Consider the following 21,047-nt stretch of genomic DNA (forward strand, 5'->3'; position numbering starts at 1 on the left):
TATGTCAATTGGACAAATCTAATGCTCAAGTTACTATGCTGTCATTGTGTTAAAGCCTGATACAGTGTCTTCAGGAACTCTAAGCCTACAGCTGGCATTTGATCATTTGTAGTGATTACATTGTTTCAACACAATTACATATGAGTATTTTCATGTAAAAAAGATTGGTGGTATGAAAATCATACCAAACAATAAAACTAATAAATGTTCTCATTGAAATATTATTTTAAGAACCAGTCATAGTACACTTTTCCAGTCCAGTCTCTGTGATTATGTGTACTTGTTTAGAAATGAAACTAAAGAGTTTGTTTGTTTGTTTGTTTGTTTGTTTGTTTGTTTAATAATGCAAAGCAAAACCTCAGAAATCCATATTTATAATAATCCATAAATATGATTCATACATATACCCTTTTTGAGACAAATATTTAAACTTAAAAAATGTCAATTTTGTTGACCTAATTCTTCAAATACTGTATGCTTCTGGGGAAACCTTCAAAGGTTTTAAAAATCCTTGACTATAAGAAGCTTAAAAACATTGATTAAGTATTTTTAAGTGCCTAGTGTGCTGCTATAAGCTGTAATATTTTGTGAATATGATGACGTGTCCCTTACATATTGTAACAGACCATATTGCCAACGTCAAGTTAAAGTACATACAGAATGCTCCCATACATTATCCTTATTTACACCATTGTCTTTGTTTTGCCTGAATAAGATTTATTGGTCTTCTTCAGCTAGCTTATATTTAGTGGCCATATTTCCCAGTTGTTTTTCTATAGTTTTTTCCATGTTGGGAAAACCAATTCCCATATTCAGTTTAAATGCACCAAAACACTGGCACCAGAGAAACACCACTACAACCAAATCAGTGTTACATCACAAAGAAAAAACAATAAAGTCACCTTGATGTGAAAAAATAAACAGCAATCTGGTCTCTGAATTGTTCCTCAGTGTCAGAGTCTGATGTCACCAAACAGCCCCAGATCACACCAACCTTTAATTATTGCATGTTTACAGTGACATTTATATCTCTGCTTATGTGTTTACCATAGCAACACTGTTCCAACATTCACTCCTTCTAACAATGTCACAATGTTAGTTTAGTAAGAGAAATGCCACAGCCATTCGGCCCAGCAACCAAATAACACAGCAGGAATGAAGTGCAATGTTTGTTCTTCCTGCTTCATTAGACCCATGCTATTGTGGCATGGTCAGAAAAAAATGAGTGGAAGAAAAAGAGCATGCTAGGCTCATTACCTCCCTCTAGATCACACAAATTCATTTCCACTTTGGTAAACCTTTCAATGGCCCATTCATACTGTGTGTGTGTGTGTGTGTGTGTGTGTGTGTGTGTGTGTGTGTGTGTGTGTGTGTGTGTGTGTGTGTGCATGCATCTGTAGACTGTAATGGCTTTCAAACATGCGGTTGTACCTGTAAATGTTACAGTAATTCACCAGGATAAAACAGAGCAGGATAGAATGAACATAATAGACTTTCCATTAGTATTAGTATTTACTGTCCATTATCACCCAAATGACAATGGGTTTTATTTAATTTCAATTTTAAGCTATAGTGTGATGGTAGATTTTTGTACTTTCCCCTGCAGGAATAGATGAAGACAGACAAAGAAGAATCATTGTAACTGGACTACAATATGGTTCTTTTAAGGCATTTATTCATGAAATACACACTTTTAAATTTTTCAACAAAAGCGTCCATAAAATTGTAAGAAACTCCAGCCTAGTTTTAAACTCAGACTCCTTTAAGTGTAGCCATGGAAACCATCCATATTACATGTGCAATAAATAATCATAATACGGTTAATGAAGACACAAAAAGAAACATGGCACCACATTAAGTGCCAAAGTTCAACCCCCAAAGGTATAAGTTGATGAGAATGAAACATTAGTGTAGAACGTATGTGAGATGAGGACTGAAAGGATTCGTTCAGTGACCTGAGCGCCTGACGGAAACAGAAAAGAAGCAATGGAGTTTCTTGAGCTGAAACCAGGATCCATCTGAGAGATGTATATTGCACATTTTTCCTCCTCATAAACACAATGAAGCATCCGAGCAAAGATGAGACACTCTCGCAGTCGAACCTGATCAGATTACAGCAGGCGTGTTGTAGCCAAAGAGCAATAACACACACATCAGTTCAATGGAATTACAGGCATAAGACTACATGCAGAAAGACAGAAAGGACAGTTGTGACATGTTCATTTTTAAGCCCTGTATGTGTTCAAAAGAAAGAAAAAAAACACACACAAATAATTCAATGCAAAAAAAAAAAAAAAAGACACCAGATCGCATGACATATCAAAAAACAGGCTACTGCAAAGAGTCAATTATTTTTTTACAGTATAAATAAATACAATTTAAAAAAAACAAAGTTTGGACAGTATTTATGGCTCATAGGAAGGTGCCACTGTCAATGTTGGTCCTGAAAATTATTTGTCATTAATGCAATTAGAAAGTTAGTTGTTTTTTTTTTTTTAAAGAAAGCCAGGTTTAGAAGGTGTAAAGTTTGGTGCCTTGTTAAGACGGATGGGTGTTGCCACGCATGTAACTGAAACACCTGGCAAACCACAGTCACTGACCAATCGTTAGCACCTTTCAATCAGTGTAACCATGGCAATATGTTCAGGATGCAGTCCTAGCAGAGAGGCTTGCTGGTGAAGATCTTTCCAATGCCTCTGTATGCAGAATTCTCCATCCTTCCCCCATCAGGTTCTTTGCTCAATTGTTTGAAAATACACACGCAGGTTTAGGGATTAATGATAAGCTTAATGTAAGGTGAAAACAATCAGAGGTATAAGAAAGAAAAGAAAAAGTTTTTTTTTTTATAAAAAAACAAAACGGAAAAAAAACAAAAAAAAAAAACTTTCATGATAGTATCTGACTAAATTGTGGCCTAAACAGATCCAGAATGATCACCAATGAGGGAAGTGTCTAAACAAAACCACACACCAGTACTGAGAGAGATAAAGAGGGATCTGGCACCGTCCAGGTCTCTAAACAGAGGCCTTCAGAGTGCCGGGCATTCAAGGGGCACTCACATAATCTTCTTACAGCCTGTCTGTCAAGTGTAGCGCTGATGTCTTAATGCAGGCCTGAATAGTTCCTACTCTCTCAGATGCAATGCAGGTGTGAGATTTTCACTTTCACATGCAAAACAAAAACAAAACAAATCTTGTGCCCGTACAGACTTAACAGTAACAGGGTACTGCACTTCAGACCAGCAGGGTCTGAAAAAGGCAGGTGGAGCTGTGTTTAGGAAAAGCGTAGACGTAATGAAGCTTTGCCAGAAACTGTTTTTCTTAGTTGCATGGATGGGGATGGATGGTGCAGTCGTGATATTTCTGCTTATACTGTAATAACACAAGAAAAAGAACATATGGGTTTGTGGATATTTCCCCCCCACACACAGCCTGGAGAAATGAGCTTATACAAAATTCGAGAGCACCAGACACAAAAAAGCGGCTCTTTTTTACCATCCACTGCTCTGAAGCATAAGCCTTCTTTTTTTTTTTTTCCTTTTTTTTTTTTAAACAAAGTGTAGAAAACATTAGCACCATTTATCAACTCAAAAGAAAGACAGCACCACCGGCCTTCTCCACGAAGAAAAAACAAATCCAGACCATTTTCCGTTAATCCTGAACTGTACTCATGTAAAAGAAAATGAGTACATGAAATAATACAAACAACAATAATAACGCATGTGCTTGTTCCATTTCAGACTATTCATGGTGATTCGCTGGCCTGGTTTCATGATTTCATCCAGTAATACAATGAATTAGCACAAAAATGAGACGGCTGTAATTAAGGTGTGGATTGCTCATGAACCATTCAGGACTAGGTCAAAAATACCTAAAATATACAAATAAGCAGAACCTGTGCTTTAGAAACAGTAAAGCATAACATTTCTTCATTACATACTGAAATAGTTCACATTATAAGACATCAATACAAAATAAGCACATCCAGAGAGAAAGGATAAAACATGATACAGGCAGGAGATCTGATGCGAGACTGTAGTCTTTAACACAGAACAAGATGTGTAGTAACTTGGAGAACCAAATAAAATGAGATTTGGTCAAGCTGGTTTTGGCATTTTACCCGTGTGAAAGTAGACACACAGAATGAGTGAGCAGCTAGAAGACCTCATATGTACCACTTCATTCCCTGTCTACCGAGTAGGTGTTTTTTTATTTTATATATATATATATATATATATATATATATATATATATATATATATATATATATATATATATATATATATATATATTTTCCAAAAAGGAGACATTTTATTAAAAATGAGATATCAAATCTCAGTATCAAAACTTGATTGTTATTATTTCATCACTGAGTAGCTGAGAGGAAAATGGTACTGAATGTACTGATAGAGAGCCCTTTAGACATCGCTCATATGAGCTTCTATAGCAAAGTCTGAAATATTATGAATCGATGCGTCTTAAAAGAGGGCTCCAGGTTTTAAAAAAAATAAGAATTGTTAATTTCTGAAAACACGAATGGTGACAAACGGCAATTTCAGATTATTAAATACTATTTTTCTTTTATGATCTCTCCATTTTGCCTTTCACACAGCTTGCCATACAGAATAAACATGAAACCTGAAGGGTGTCTTTGAGCCTTTGGCACTAAAAAGTGGCAGAACACAAGAGATGAACGGTACAGATGGATACTCATATGGATTACATTCTTTCTGTAGAGGAGTGGGCTACTAAAGCTTCTGTGGAAACCTAAAATGCTTAAAATTCGCTTCTGCTAAACTTATAATAAAGCCTATGTATTGCATATATGGTTCTAAGACTGGGTGTGGTGTAGGGGAACCTCAGGGACGGATGCTGAGATACAGATTACGTTTTCTGTGCTGCATCATTTCCACGTCCATGTCCAGACACAAACCCTATAGAAATGTATCGCATAGTGTATTTAACACACGTCAAACAGTAAATGCTTGCTTCCGAATACAAGCTACCGTTTCTTTCTTTCTTTTTTTTTTAATGAAGGCAGTTTGTTCATTTGAAGAGTGTGATATTTTGCATGACTAATATGCCTTAAGTTAACGATCCATCATTAGACGACATTAATAACTCCACGATGGCAAACGAATAACTCGGGAGAATGGTTTAAAAGCACTGTCATTTCAAAACCGCTTTCTAATTTATATCACTGCCATTATTGTCACACAGACACTAAACACCCCCTTCAATTTCAAGGGGAAAACAAGTGTGTGTTTAGTGAGATAAGGTACCATCCCTCTGTTAAAGGACACATTCTGATCAGGAATCTCACTATGCAAATAGTCTTTATGTCCCTATATATTCACACATCTGACTTTTTAAAAGAATGTTTGAGGGGGAAGAAAAACAATTAACACCAATTTTGCACCTCAAATATAATTCAAAAACTAGGATGCGTTTGACATCTAAGTAAAAAAAAAATTCTGGACATGCACTGCCTTATGTAAGTATTCACCCCCCCCCTTAAGCGGTCTACATTTTTTAGCCTTACAACCAGGAAACTAAAAGAACTTAACAGGGATTATATGTCATGGATCAACACCAAATTGAGCATAATATTGACCACAAAGATGAAAAAACAATATAGTTTGCAACATTATGTACAAATATGCATTAATGGTGCTCTGTGGGATTTTCTTTGATAACCAAAGCCCTGATTGATTATGTTCCCAGAATATTGTTTTGGAAGTTCTTTGAGCTCATGACGCTGAGGGTTTGGGGTATTTTCCTCAACATTCTCTGGGGCCTTTCAGAAATTAGTTAATTTAATATTTAGATTTCAAATAACTAATGATTTGACATCTGATGGCCCTGAAACTAATGACAGAAACAGGGGTTGAATATTTATGCTTTTATGCTCTTTATTGGTAAATATATGGGAACTATATAAATTTCTCCTCCCATTTAAATCTTCAGGGTTATTTTGTGCAGATAAGAGATATATAACCAACATGAAGACATGGAATCCTAATTAACTATTTCAATTCCAGGTTGTTACACTACAAAATTTGGAAACGTTCATGTGGGGGTTAATACTTATGCAAAGCACTGTATCTTATGTGTTCAGGTGGAAAACTGGTGTAAATTTGGTTTCCTCGAATCATTCCATTAAAATCTGCGTTCAGTCTGAACAGTCTGTCAGTCAATCTCTGTCTTGCACTCACACACTCGCTCACTCTTACATTTCATCTATCAGTTTTTTATCTCTCTTGCATTGTAACAATTTCTATGTACAATACTTGTAAATTGAACATAAATTACTACACAAAATTTTGTCTATTCACAACTCCACGTTCGGTGAAGCAACAAAAAGGGGAGGAGAAAAAAAATGCTCTGAGACAATTCACAACTCATACGTGTTAGGAACGATGTCTTTTGTCATATAGTTGTATTTTCTGTGCTCCCGAGACGGTTGAGACCTGAACGAGTGAGTGGGCAGTGAAGATGTTTCTCCGCAGTGAGCAGTGTGATAGGACCCCCACTCAGGAGCGTACACACTGTGTGGCTGCTCTTCACTGCACTGAAGCATGAGCCATGGTCGCCATATAAAACCTTCACCGCTTTGTTTGTTGTTGGTGTGTAAACAGAGCACCGTTATAGCGTCTTGGGTCCATGTCTCTCGTCTGTACAAAAGTATAAATATATGCTTTCTCTTGTTTTTTTTTTTTTTGTTTGTTTTTTTCTTTTTTCACATATCGAGGACATAGCGGGTGATGAGTAGACGGAACGCCTGCAGCTGTTTGGCTTGGCTGAATCACCAGAGTAGCATTAAGTGAGTTGGTATTGGTTGTTTGCTGGCTCGTGTCAGGACTGTCTCGTGGGACTGGTGTGTGTTTGGTGTGTGTGTGGCATTGATAGTCTCTGCATAAATAGTGCGCTGCGCAGTCCTGGGCCAAAACAACCGTCCTGTCCAACTACAGCAAATCCATTTTGGGTCTGTAATGCAGGAGGAGGGGTGATTTCTGAAACACACACACAGGTATGATTGAAGTGAGTGGAAGGTCAACAGGGGCAGCGTGTGATGCCATTCTTCAGCTTCTTTTCTGACATTGCTCTTTAAAGGTTATACCTCTAATTACAGCTATAGTGGTAGAAAGGGCACATGGGAAGGGGGAATATTTGCTGAGCGTGGGTGTTTACAGCATGCTTAGTGCTTATGGCAGTGGATTACAGAAGAAATGTACATTTTACTCTGAATAATAGATTATTTGATTATTCTAATATATTATTATTATTGTTGTTATTATTGTTATTATTATTGTTGTTATTATTATTATTGTTGTTGTTATTATGATTATTATAATATGAAACATCAGATACTTTTAATGACAACAACCCAGATAATTAACCCAAAACGCTCATACCACGATAACATTAAATATCTGTTTACAAGAACTTAAATCAACCAGCACAAAGTCTTCGTTTCCAGTAAAAACACATTCTGAAGTGTTTTATTCCTCTTATACTGCAACAATGTGCCAATCTATTATACTTAAACTCTGAGTATCAGCCAGTATATTAAGACCCATGTTATTATTTATTTAAAAACAAACTAAAATTTACAGATTAAGATTTAAATGATTTTTAAATCACTAAAAAAACACAGATAAAACAGGACTTCACACAAAAAAATCACTCACATTACAAGTATAAAAAATATAAGTCAGAATTGTTGTATGTAAACATTTACAATCCAAAAAGAAAAATCCAATCTTTTTATTTTTACAGAATTGGATCAAATTTATTCTGTTTTCTCAAAAACCACTGAAAGTGATGCAGAGTATCTGATACTGATATCCTGGGTATCAAAGACACATAAAGATGAATCGTCCAGGAAACATTCCTAAATGTAGAAAACTTACTAACCCTTACTCCTTTCTTAAATGTTTAATACAACCATCCATAAAAATGCCATAATACTAATAACACATTCTAACTTTCCTTTTAAATAGTTTTTTTTTTTTTTTTTGGAGTGTCCACCTGTTGTAATTAGCTATTACTACAGAAACTATTAGAACAAGTAGATTAAACATGTTGAATTATAGCCAGCATTACTGTCAGAGATACTGTTATAGAGAATTAAGCCTTTAAACCTACTGACCAATCAGATTTGAGAATTCAACAGTGTTAGAGGATTAGGGATAATCCACCAACACGCTTGAACCTCTGAACATGATGAATAATTAAAATGTGCTCTTTTTCACATCACCTCAACCTTTCAGTGGACTAAAAATATTTACCTTGAATCTCCATCTTGTAACCACCACAAATTTAAGCGTATGGTCCTTGCCTAGGATTTCTTCGTTGCATAAAATGTCCAGCTGCAGAACAGAACACACACACAAAAGATGCCCAGTAAGCAAAGCAGAGCGCAACAAGCACCCAAGAGCCCTGAACGTAGCAGACTGCTAACGAGCCTCGTGCTGGATCATATTAGACAAGCTACAAATATAACCTGAAGCCACTCCGAGGAACGTCTGCATTACTACTGCAATTCAGAAGGAAGACACATGAGTTTCAGAATGTAAAATAAAATCCCAGCCTGAGTGTCATCTGATGTGAGTAAACTAGCAGAAAATGCATGAACAAATGAATGAACAGCTAATTGAATGGGAGATCAGAAATCCACACGTAGACTGAATGGATTTTGGGAAACATGATTGAATAAAAATCTGGTTTCATAGGGAATCTCTGTAGTATTTGAATCTGGTGTTTAAACAGAAACTTGTGTATTTATGCACATACGGGAATACACTGGAGACGGAACACACCAGTTTCCGTTCCAGTGCAACTGAGAATGTCCTGTGTGTGTGTGTGTATTATGAGTACGAGAGTGTACAAACCATGCTGAGAAAACACCGAAGTGTGGAATAACCACAGCACCCCCTGCTGGAGGAGCCAGTAACCAGTAGGGTGCCCTGCTTTAGACACGACTAACAAGCTATGGTTTCACTCTATAGAGCAGCTGCAAACATCACAGCAATCCTGAAATCATGAAAAGCGCCCCAGTCTTTATTCACTATTGTTTCATTAACTTTCTTTGGTCCTTTGCGTGGTAGGAAAATTGTAGCACCAGCTTGTGCTATTTTAGGCGTTCATTATGATTGCCAGTGCCAGTGAATACATGTTCAGTAGAGAACAAAAGACATCTGACAGCTATATTGTGGCAAGCGAGGCTCAGACGGCGCCGGGTGGCAGAAGCCCACCCACAGACTTTTTCAACGAGGAAAACGGGTGAAGAGAGATAATGATTAGCCGTGTTCCAAAGTTGGCCATGAAGCTCCTGACAGGCGGCGCAATACTTTATGGAAAGCAAATGATATTACAAGAGCTTCTGTTGTGCTGAAAATACAGTGGGAAAAGCTTGAAGGGAAAGCGTGGCAGTGTGTGAACGAGCTCTGATATGCTGCACTGTGACTCGATAAGAGGGAGTGACAGAAAGGGGAGACAGATCCCAAGAGATATAACGATTCACTGCCACTGTAGCAGCAAAACTAACTACAGAATTCAGATCCAACTTAATACCCAGAGAACCCCTGCTTTAAAAAAAAATGGTGCTGTGCTGATTAGTGGTAGAAAGAACTGTTGCTGCAGTCCATTGTAAAGTGCCTGACATGAGGGAAACTCCTTTCACAGGTTCCTGTAGGATCCTAAAAGTATCTGTTCAATATAAACGATGTTTGAGTTAGGAACGCTCTGATTATATAAATCCGCATTACACAGAAGGCAGGTGATGTTCTTTCTGGACTGACCTCATTGAAAGATGTCAAGTTGAGCTTCTTGGCAATGAATTTTTTAAGATGAAGAACGGTAGCTTGGGCCGAGCAACGGATCCACTTCCGCTTGAGTCCACGGAGCTTACTGCTGTTGCACTCCAGACAGATGCTCACCTGAGAGAGAGAGAGAGAGAGAGAGAGAGAGAGAGAGAGAGAGAGAGAGAGAGGGCATTAAGAAAGTTATTAACACTGATATAAGAACATTCATGTTTTCACTCATTCATTGATTTTTCGTGTACGAAGCTGCTGTGGATCTGGGATCTAGCCTAGGAACACCGTTATCATTTACATGCACACGGGCACACATACAATTATGGGTTATTTAAATTCTAATCATCTGTCATGTAAAGTGTTTTGTTTGAAATGTAATTAGTAAAGTAGTTAAGAAAGCTAGTAAGCCGCACACAGGAAACTACAGCATTCTACAGTAGAAAAAACCAAAGCAGCCGCCTTTCCCAAGCTTGTTACTGCGCTGGGGTCAGAGCACAGGTTGAGCCAAGATGCAGTAGCCCTAGTGCAGAGAAGGTTCAGGGTCTTTCTCAGTGCAGGCTTTGGTGGTGCTGAGGTTTGAACCCATAACCTTGTGATCTGTATCCCGAGCCTTAACCCCTGAGCTGAGCTTAAGCTTGAAGCAGCTTCAATGCACCAACAAGATGCAGTTCATGGACTGTTTTCCTATAACCAGTGAGATGTCAGATAGCATACACAAGCCCTCTCACTGTTCTATAGCACTTGAAAAGGAGCAACTTCCTAAACAAAGCCACTGAAAGAACCAGATGCCATGGGTGCTCAGTCACTGTTCTGAGCCAATCTGAAGTTGTGTGTGTGTGAGTGTGTGTGTGTGTGTGTGTGTGTGTGTGTGTGTGTGTGTGTGTGTGTGTGTGTGTGTGTGTGTGAGTGAGAGAGAGAGAGAGTGTGTGTGAGTGATGGCCCAGATTTTGGCCCAGTTCAATTTGGGCTCGGCTCCTCCAGCAGCCAACGCTAATGAAGAAGGATGGAACTCCTGCGTCTAAGAAGCCTCATGGACACACCGAGCAAACACACACACACACACACACACACACACACACACACACACACACACACACACACACACACACACAAACACACACACACACACACACACACAGAGTTCTGACTGTGTTTATGGATGCTAAACACACCTCTATCTGAAGGGCAAACAGTGTGAGAGTGGTGCTGTAATCCCTGGCGAAAACCACGTGGATGAACACAGCAGCAGCCAAAAAAGAGAGCATGCTAAAAAACCCAACAGGCCAGAGTCAAGCAGCAGGGACGTGAGCCATTAGTGCGGCACAAACTGAAATATGACTCTGTGTATGAGAGCTCATGTGTGTATCATTACTGGGTCATTACCGCATAGGCGGGCCAGTTATAATCGACACAAATAGTGACACAAATGACTAATGCAGTTCGAGATCAGGCCAATTACACCTCCAGATGAAAGCAAGAGAGACTCGATGCACACATCTATGTGCAGCTCGCAAAACCAAAAGCTTCTGTAGCGTCTTAAATTTTCTACTCATCACAGTCGAAAGAATCAAAGGTAGCAGACATGCACTGTTGTAGTGAGCTGTACTGTTGTTTACAGAGAAAATACATACAGCAAGGATTCTTTTTCCAGACACTGTTGCTTTTTCAGACATTTATTAGCTGCATAAGTATGTGGCAGTTCCACAGCTACCTCTTTGTTGTCTCAAATATGTGTTAACAGGAAAAGGAAAATGTAAATGAAAGGAGAATGCGCCGATTTGTCATTCAGAATAAATGTCTGCATTACAGTTACACCATCAAATGGTTTATTTGTTTTTTTTAAAGTCAGAATAACACTAAAATTAATCTCTGGAGCTTTTTACATAGACATCATTCCTTCATTCTTCTTCAGTAACTGTTCATACTCGTCTGGTGGATCATGTCCTTTTAAAACTGGGAGTGAAGAAATATAAGTAGATCAAATATTGACCTTGGGGAAATTTCAGCATAACATTCACCTGAATGCATGATTTTGGGCGGTGGAAGGAAACCGGGGAACAAGGAGGAAACCCATGCACATTATACTGTTGTTGTTGTTGTTTTTAAGCCTGTTTAATCATGTTAATGACTAACAAGCCTGAGGTTCAACTCTATTCAAAATGCTTCATTTTACACCACAAAACTGGAATCAGCGCAAATCCATAATCTATATTAATAATAAATAGTAAAAAATATATATTAATAATAAATAGAACAAATAGTAATATATGCATAATATTGTGTGGAAAATTAACCCATGTTTATCTTTTAATAAAAAACATTGCCTAGTGTGAGGCAGTCACTTAAGTACAGCCTAAAAGATATATCCTTTAATTCAGAAGACCATGAGATGTACTTTAGTCTATCTGATTCGCACAAATTATTCACTGCTTCCTAGCTAATGTTAGCTACATGGAATTGTGTCTAACATCAGATAGCTAGCTTACTCAGCACAGAAAATGCATTCATGTAAGTAAAGGACATAACGAGATAACTACAGCCAGAATGTTACACACCAGCATGAAAAACCCCAAAGTTGGCTCTCTCTATCTCTCTCACTAACACACACACAGACACACACTCTAAAACTCTCTCTAATGGACCCAAACTGACATAGAGGTCATTTTGCGAACAAACTCAGCATGTACATGTATATCCCCAAATGTCCCTCGCTGCTCGACTCTCACTGCTATCCAGCTACACGTCAGCTAGCTGGACTTCTTATGCAAAAACAATTAGACCAGCATTACAGCTTGATTATATTCAAGCTTGTCCTTTCATAATAGCATTAAGAAATATTTTCATGGAGCCTGTAAAGCATTTCTTGTGTGCGTGTGTGTGTGTGTGTGTGTGTGTGTGTGTGTGTGTGTGAGAGAGAGAGAGAGAGAGAGAGAGAGAGAGAGAGAGAGAGAGAGAGAGAGAGAGAGAGAGAGAGAGAGAGAGAGAGAAAGAGAGAGACCCCCCTCCTGCTCTGCGACCTTGAACTAGCAATTGGAGCCAAATATCACCAACACGTGCAAATACACACACGCAAGCACAAAAAAAAAACCAAATAAAAACCCCGCAGAGATGGATGTGCTTTTTCACTGGTCTCCATCCTCCAAATGCTCCATCTTGCTCCCTTTGGTCGAGTCACACACTACACTCGCCAAATGTGAATACAGCATTCAGCAAACTCCAAGAGAAAAACTCTCTCTCTCTCTCACACACACACAGGGTTATCACATATTCACATATCTTTTCTTTTGAATTGAGGCAGTGCAGAATGTTAAGGTTCCTGCGTGCACCTAGACACCACACACACACACACACACACACACACACGATACGCACATCTCACACTGCTGAATCCGACTATTTTTCTTAATAACAGCATTTTATTTTGCACTGCACACTAGAAACAGCAGGCGATATCCATGGGCATGCATTCAGTGAGAAGGCAGAAAGTGCACAAGTAAGCACACAGCTAAATAGAAATCCTGCTCTGTATTCTGTACACAGGACGTGTGAGGACATCTCAGACACCACCCTTGGAGGGACAGTAAAAGAGTCTGAAAATGACACTCGCAGCCCCAATCTTCACTTCCTGCATTATTAAGCAGTGTGATAGGCTGAAGATGGGATGGAATACCAAACAGTCTCCTGACAGCGTCAGTGAAGTACAACAAGTCCAGTTCAAACAAAGCTGCAAAACGGTAAAGGAAAGCTATTTTTCTTTTGTCTTTTATATTGTTTCACACAGATAAAAATGTAACGGAAATGATGACAACAGTAATACCTCAGTGACCTGCAGGGGGGGATGAGTTTTGTAAAGGCCTGCTGTTACATGAAATTCCCCACCTTTGCTAGAGAATAACTCAGTCTGTCTCATAAGCATGCGTCATGAAGAGAGCCTACTGTGGCGAACTGTAGAGCAAATAGAGAGACAGAGAGAGAGATTCCCCAGGATAACGCAGAACAACATCCCAGTCAAGTACCTGTGTCCGTTCCCATTAAATGAAAAGTGAAGCTAGTGGGGAGATGATGTAATTTCCAATACAATGCTAGTCTTAACACTACACATCAACAACAGCAACCATGCTGAAGCTTCGAGCTCTGAATTACACTGCGGATGTTTTTACGTCAAAAGACATTACTGAAGACGAGACTGAAGGTTCTCAGACGCCACTGAAGGCTGCTATGCTGTACAGTCCATCAGAAAAGGAATCATTTACCGCTTGTCTACATCCCAAAGCTCGTCCAAGGTGGGAATAGCACTTTAGATCGTTTGCCAGTGTATCACAGTTCACCTTACACACACACACACACATTCACTCTAGCGACAAATCCAGCTAGCTGCAAGTTTTTTTGTTTCAGAGGAACTCAGACAACACGGAAGAAAATGATTAGTAACACACACATTATAATAGTAGAGTAGCAGGCAACCTACAGTGGTTTTTAAAAGGTGTACTGCACTACATCTAGCTGTGTGTGTTATTCTTGGTACCATAGCAATAATTATAAGCAAATACATCACAGAGAATTAGTTACAGTGCAGCTCACTTCTAAACATAATTAACAACAGTGACGATGTGCACGTCCTTACCTGCTCATCACTACGATGGTAATCGTTATCCTCCTCTGGTTTCTCCTCTCCATCCTTTGCTGCATCCTCAGATTTTACATCACCTGATTTTAAGAACAAAATACAGAATTGATTAGTAAGTTACAGTCTAATAGCCAAGCATGTCAATTTTCATTTCTGTTTTTTCAGGTTTTTTATTTTTTATTTTACAGTAAATTAATTTTCAGTGTAGATTCCTTCCTTTCAGTCAGCCTTTAATGGACCTGCACACGCCATAAGTACAGCGGGGGAATAAAAGGCCCATTTTGAAGAGCTTTTTTTTTTTTTTTGCAGCTTCTTGCCAACTTGATTTTCTATGAAAAGAGTGAATGAGCTGAAACCTGTGGTGTGGGGTTCATTACTTATAGCAGTCAAACAGGGACAGAGAAAGCTCTTACAGGCTTTTAACACCATCTTTTTCACTTTCTTCTGGTGAACATGGCTGAATTTGGAAGAATGAACCCTTTTTTTTTTTTTTTGGATCTGAGGATAGGTTGTTCTAGCACAAAGCAAACACATGTGACGTACTGATATTTACATTCAGGTGCTTGTTTAGGGTCCTTGTGCCTGTGTATTTGTTTTGCTTTTTGATAAAGGTTTTGAATCATCTATAATTCATTCCAAAGTATTTATGCATTCATTATTTATCGGCTGCAGCCCTGCCTTACACTTAGCTGGATGCGGTAGACGTAGAGCAAAAACAACAACAACTCAGACTCTCATGGTTTGTGGCACCACCCCGAAATGCAATTGTGTCAAACGGATTCCCAGTAACATTTATAATGCACACAAAACACAGACATGCCTAATTAATGAAACCACATTCATTTGCACTTCATTCCACAAGCAAGCACAAAGTGGAAATAATCAGTCTGGAAAGAAATGTCCTTCACCTCCGCAGACACTTGGATCAAAAAAACCAAATGGAAAGTATGGCAACAACTATGCCAGCAAAATGAATGATTTTAATACACACGGTCACATTAACTTTAATCAAGTTCACATTTATAACATTGTTTATTAAAGAGTAGCACTTATAACGTCTAAGCTAACGTAGCTAAACTAAGCTAAGCTGCACTGAGTGTTAGGAATGTGCTTTCGGCTGAAGAAAATAAACCATAGAAAAGAACAGAAAATGCACAGTGACAAATTGCCTTCATGGCCTTTTCATCAAGTGGAAAGAAAAGTATTCAGCCCATCTGCGGGAGGTTGTGAGTTCAAATCCCAAAGTTGCCACAGCCGTCTGTCAGGAGACCGAGCGAGCAAAACTAGCCATGGCTTTTGAGTGGGAGGGATGGCACCCCAGCATTCGACTGATAATCAGAGTGACGCTAACCAATCATGAGCATCTGTGAGCTGAAGAAAGTGCAAGAACACCTTCTGATTCTAGCGTGAGCAGCAGTTAGAACCAGCAGTTCTTCCTGGTTGCTGGCCATAGTATGCTAGGGGACAGTTAGCTAGAGGGTGGCAATTAGCGAATGAAATAATTGGGCAAGTGTGGTAAAAATATGTCTTCTTTCCTGTTTTCCACCTAAAATGAAAACTGAGGGCTGCTTTCTCTTTTCTCTTTCACCTAAAATGAAAGCTGAGATATCAAAATCTGGGGAAATGACTTCTGGAAGAAACTCTGAATATCCTAATGCTCATTTCTTATTCTCCTGTGAGAAGAGCAAGCCAAGTGAAGGAGGGCTAAACTGAAGCAGTCAGGCTGTGAAAAAGGGACTTGTTGCTGTTGAGAGGGTCGGATGAATGTTTATTCTGTGCCCATTTCTGTTTCGGACAAGGGTCTGTGTAAAGGACAGACTAATCTTCTCTTAGAACTTCTCTTAAGGCTTCTTTAATAAGCATGGAAAAAGGGATTGCCTGAAACACAGAGTCCCCTTCCGAGGATGAATTTGGAGATCGAACTAGGATAGGAGCATCCCTGAGTAATAAAAGATGACAGCAACTGAGCTAAAAGTCTTTCACCCAATGATGGAATACATTTCTTGTCTAGTCTCTTACTGCAATGTGTGTGCACCTAGAGGTCTGTGCATTGCCTTTGTATGAACGGATGTCTGTTGTGTTTCTTCCTTGACGTGTATTCAAAATGTATTTTTATTTCCTACTCTATATCCCATATATACTATGAATGTATATATGCAGTATGTACTATGCGCATATTCAAGCCGTCCGTCAAGCAGTACAGACAGTGTTAGAGCATCTAATCACTCAAGTGATCCAGTTTTGTGGAAATAGAGCAAGGAGCTTCTCAGTGCCCCACCCTCCTATCTCACATCTCCTATCGGTCTGTCTTTTTCTTTCTCTGTCTCAGAGCGAGCAGAAACATAAGCTGATGGCGCAGTGCAGCGGTTAAATGAACTATTTCTTGCTGAGGCGTAGGCCTGCCAAACGTGCTGTGACAGTCAGGAATGAGAGACCAATTCCACTTCCATTTGAGCCTTAATTACCAAAGTAGGGCTTGCGCATTAGGCCAACGATTAAGGCTGCAGGCTTGGCAGGCCCCTGGGTAGCCATCCACAAAGCCATTAGCACCTACTACAGCGCACTTACTGCGCAGTAAAAGACACGCACTGTAATTGGGCCGAGTGACATAACAAAACAGGGCGTGGGTGGAGGGAGATGAAATAGCAGATGCGACGGATGCTCCTGTCTGAAAGTGAACGATAATAATACTAACGATCTGTACTGATGCTCTCCTGTGACTTTAGTTTTATATCAGCTACAGTATCAGAGAGAGCGAAAGACAGTGCAAGAGGAACGTACCATTGCGCTGCAGGTCCAGGTGGGCCTTCATGTTGCACAGTTCTCCTTTGATGTCCCCGGGAACCTCCATGCCCAGTTTCTGATAGAAATCTCTCTGCTTTTTCAACTCCGCTGCACAGAAAAACATGTAGAGATTCAACACAAAATAAGCCACTTGATGCTCCATTAGGAATGCTGTGTGTGTGTGTGTGTGTGTGTGTGTGTGGGTGTCCATTAAGGTATGATGAAGTGTGAGATTAAATAAATTAAGAAATAAATAATGAACTTAATTAATAATGAAATACCACAAACCTTCTTGGAGTCCCGGCACCAGCTTATAGACAATGTCTTGCATTGTTCGGTCATGGCTGAGGAGGAAAGGGAAACAGGAACATGAGGCACATGGCAACAAAGATAATTAAAGCAAGAAAAAAAGGAGTATAAAAAAAAAATTAAGAAATAAATCTAAGTGTAGCCTGAAAATAAACAGATCAGTAATCTGTGTGACTAATTTCTATTTCAGCAGCAACATTAATCATAATTTAAACATGATCAACAATCGGCTTCCTTAATCTATTAAACATAAATGCTTTAAATAAAGTGGGATAATTGGCAAACATGGGAAATCAATGTTTATTGACTGGTGTATTAAACCTACAAGCTCTCAGTTCAGCTCCGAATGCATTTAGATTTCATGCTTGCAGTTATTATATATTGTGCTTATATTTCTAAGGTCATTTATGTTTACAAGGTAATTCATTAAAAAGTGACAAAAGGTTTGATTGAAATAAAGTAAAGAAAGAGCATAATAATGTTTGAATAAAAATGAATTCTTGAGCAATAAACAAAATGATGAACATAAAACCAAATGGTACAAATAAACAAAGAGACAATAGGAAAGAAAACAAAAAGGGAACTACAAGACTGCTGTTGCTCGGGCCACTATCAAAACAGCCATTACAGACAGATAAGTTATAGAGAAGTTAGAGAGAAGTTTGTTAGATAAGATAATCAACAGCTTTTCTTCAAATTAGAAACAGGAATTGAACAGTGCTGTAGCATACAGGTTGTATGTACAATGTGGCTTCAATTTCTAGTAATAACTTGAATCTTCAGCAAAAGCGTAGAGCTGTTTTTTTAAGCCCCTGCCTGACCCTGTACTTGTTGCTTCTCTGGAGACTCAAACACTAAGCCTGTGATGATGGAACCTGATACTGAAGCGTTCCTCAGAGAGACGGTTACCATGTCATAAGGTCTTAGGGCTCGGAGTCCCTCAGGCCTGCCATAAAAACAGCCAGAGCGATCCGGTCGCCTTTCTGTCTCTATACACCAGACGTTTCCAGATAGGAAAATATCTCATCTTACATCAGCAGTGTGAGCTGTGATTCAGCATACACAAGCTCTAAAACCAGGGTTTGTTAATACACACAAGATAAACCACACACTGGTGTGTATATCATCCCAGATCAGACATGACAGAGGATTTTGTGGCATTATGACTGCAGTGTGAATGAATCATGTTTCTTTTACAAACAGTGTTGATATCTGTTTTATGTGGGCAGTAGTGAGTCATGGGGCCTTTATTTTTAGGGAGAATTCTTTCTTATCTTTTCTTGCTTGTTTCATGCAAAATAAATAAAAATAAAATATATTTTGCATATATGCTAAATTCTATGAAAAGATTTTTATATTGCTTCAGGAGTCATTGTAGGCTTTCATACAGATTTAATGGCATTTATAAAGGGCATGTTGAGGCACACACCCAAGTCAGTCCTGGTGTTACAGCGATGTACACGTCAAGAACACAAAATGCAGACTCATACCAAGGGCAGATTTGCCGCTTAGAGCTCAACGTGTCTTGGTGGCCCCCTGCTGGGCTGTAACAGGCTCTACAGCGTGTATTGTTCATGTCTGGGCATGTTAGTATTTGTGCTCTGGGTCAGGCCTGGCTACTGCAAAACACTGGGGAAAAACAAGCCCAATTAGCAAGCGCCGTCATGCCCCACAGCAGGCGCAGGGAGGCCTAGGGATGAGAAGGGGGGCCTGGCATTTAAAAAGATGATCAACAGACTATGGATATATAAAGAGTTGTGTGTGTTCAGCCTCAGTGAGATGTGGCTGGTTTAAACAGAGATTTGTCTGTCCGAGAACAAACAGCACAGGTGGAAAAAACACAGGAAATTCAGATGAATTATGTATTTATAGGAAGGACACTTCACTCTTAAGGGAGTGTAGCATTGTTCCAGGCCTCAAAATATCACCACCTTTTATTTTTACACACTGTCGAACTCTCTTCAGGCTACAGGTTGGAACCTGGAACCTGCAGTGCATTTGGACAGCATAATGAATATTTAATGCCTTTAATATTTAATATGTTGCAAAATAGGGTGGAACGCTGGAGATCATCCAAGTATTTTATTACGGGCACAAATAGATGTACAAGTGCTCTTAATGGTGCACTCTTAATGCTTTATTTCCTTGAAGAATAACAGATGATCCTGAATTGGACATTTGGTAGCTTTGATACCAACCAAACCTATAACTGAGACAAACTAACACCATTTTATTATGGCCATCAACGTATATATTTGAGGGGGTCCTGATGATGTTACTTCTTGAGTGTGTCTTTATTAGAATTGCAATGTGACCACTTTCGAATGGGAATAATGTAAAGTTCTCTTCAATTATTTCACATTAACTGCATTCGGCATCAAGCACATCATGAAATTGTGGCCTTGTTTCATGACCTTGATGGATGTTGTGAGCAATGTCTCTAAGAAAGGACTGTGATTGGTTATCTGTAAAAAAAAAAAAAAAAAAAAAAAAAAAAAAACTGCTTCAAACTAAAACTTTTTACACAATCTGAATCGTGTTCTTGTCGTGTGCCAAAAAACCCCTCATTGAGTCACTGTTATGGTTTGTTGTGGGTTTTGTCACCCAGAAACCACTATATAGATGTGTGTCAAGATGTCAGACTGCAGTCCTCCAGATACTGAAGCTTATGGCCAGAAAAGTTCACAAATGATTCTAACTGCTCCATAAATGTTGTTTTTAATGGATGAACCTCAATCAAACAGACTTCAACAGAAAAAAAACATCTGTTCAACTGACTTTAACCTTCACCGGTGCAACCGTAATGATCAAGAAGAAGCAACAAAAGTATCGATAAACTGCATATGCAATAAAAATATCAAACTGTACCACAAAATGAGCATCATTGCTTGGTCAGTATTCTCACTAAAGGGCCCATGAATCAGGACTTTCATTGCCCACGCAAACATTAAGCAACTGTGCCTCTAAAAGTAGCACAATTTATTCTCATTGCAACACTTATAGCTCTAATGCTGTTAGAGTTTTCATCATCATGCCTGCAAAGTACAAACAGTGGGACAGACACCAAGTCAGACAGAGAGAAAGGGCAAAAGATAAGGCTAGGAAGACTACATCCACTATTCGTTTTTTTATACACATTTAATTGCACATCACTTTCATTTAAGTGAAGAGAGAACAGAGAATGTAGCATACAACAGCTGACTTCCTACCATGCTTTGATGAGCTGTATTCTGTCAGAAGTCATCTGCATGCAGTGTATATATGTGTGTGTGTGTGTGTGTGTGTGTGTGTGTGTGTGTGTGTGTGTGTGTGTGTGTGTGTGTGTTAGTGTGCTGGTCGTTTCTGGTTGCTGCATTACACACTTACCCGATATACTGCAGTGGGTGGCTCTGGTGAATGACAATCCTACACGTGGGACATGTGTTGTTTTCTTCCAGGTATTTCACTAAACAGCTCCTGCAGACTGCACACACACACACACACACACACACACACACACACACACACACA

At 39.1% G+C, this 21,047-nt stretch overlaps 1 protein-coding gene across 7 annotated transcripts in view; it reads right to left on the reverse strand.

Moving 5' to 3' along the window:
* Positions 1–1,655: 1,655 nt before the first annotated feature.
* Positions 1,656–21,047, reverse strand: part of LOC113659989 (polycomb group RING finger protein 3) — a 47,621-nt gene continuing 28,229 nt past the window's right edge. For 6 of the 7 annotated variants that reach the window (XM_027173127.2, XM_027173128.2, XM_027173130.2 and 3 more), the window contains 7 exons: positions 20,904–21,000; positions 17,517–17,572; positions 17,226–17,336; positions 14,442–14,524; positions 9,803–9,940; positions 8,291–8,371; positions 1,656–7,012 (listed from right to left, as the gene is read on the reverse strand). In XM_027173127.2, the coding sequence (XP_027028928.1) occupies positions 6,965–7,012; positions 8,291–8,371; positions 9,803–9,940; positions 14,442–14,524; positions 17,226–17,336; positions 17,517–17,572; positions 20,904–21,000 (614 nt within the window). In that variant the 3' untranslated portion in view covers positions 1,656–6,964. The other variant, XM_027173132.2, reaches the window with a different exon arrangement.

Source organism: Tachysurus fulvidraco, chromosome 10, assembly GCF_022655615.1.
Source record: "Tachysurus fulvidraco isolate hzauxx_2018 chromosome 10, HZAU_PFXX_2.0, whole genome shotgun sequence".
NCBI lineage: Eukaryota > Metazoa > Chordata > Actinopteri > Siluriformes > Bagridae > Tachysurus > Tachysurus fulvidraco.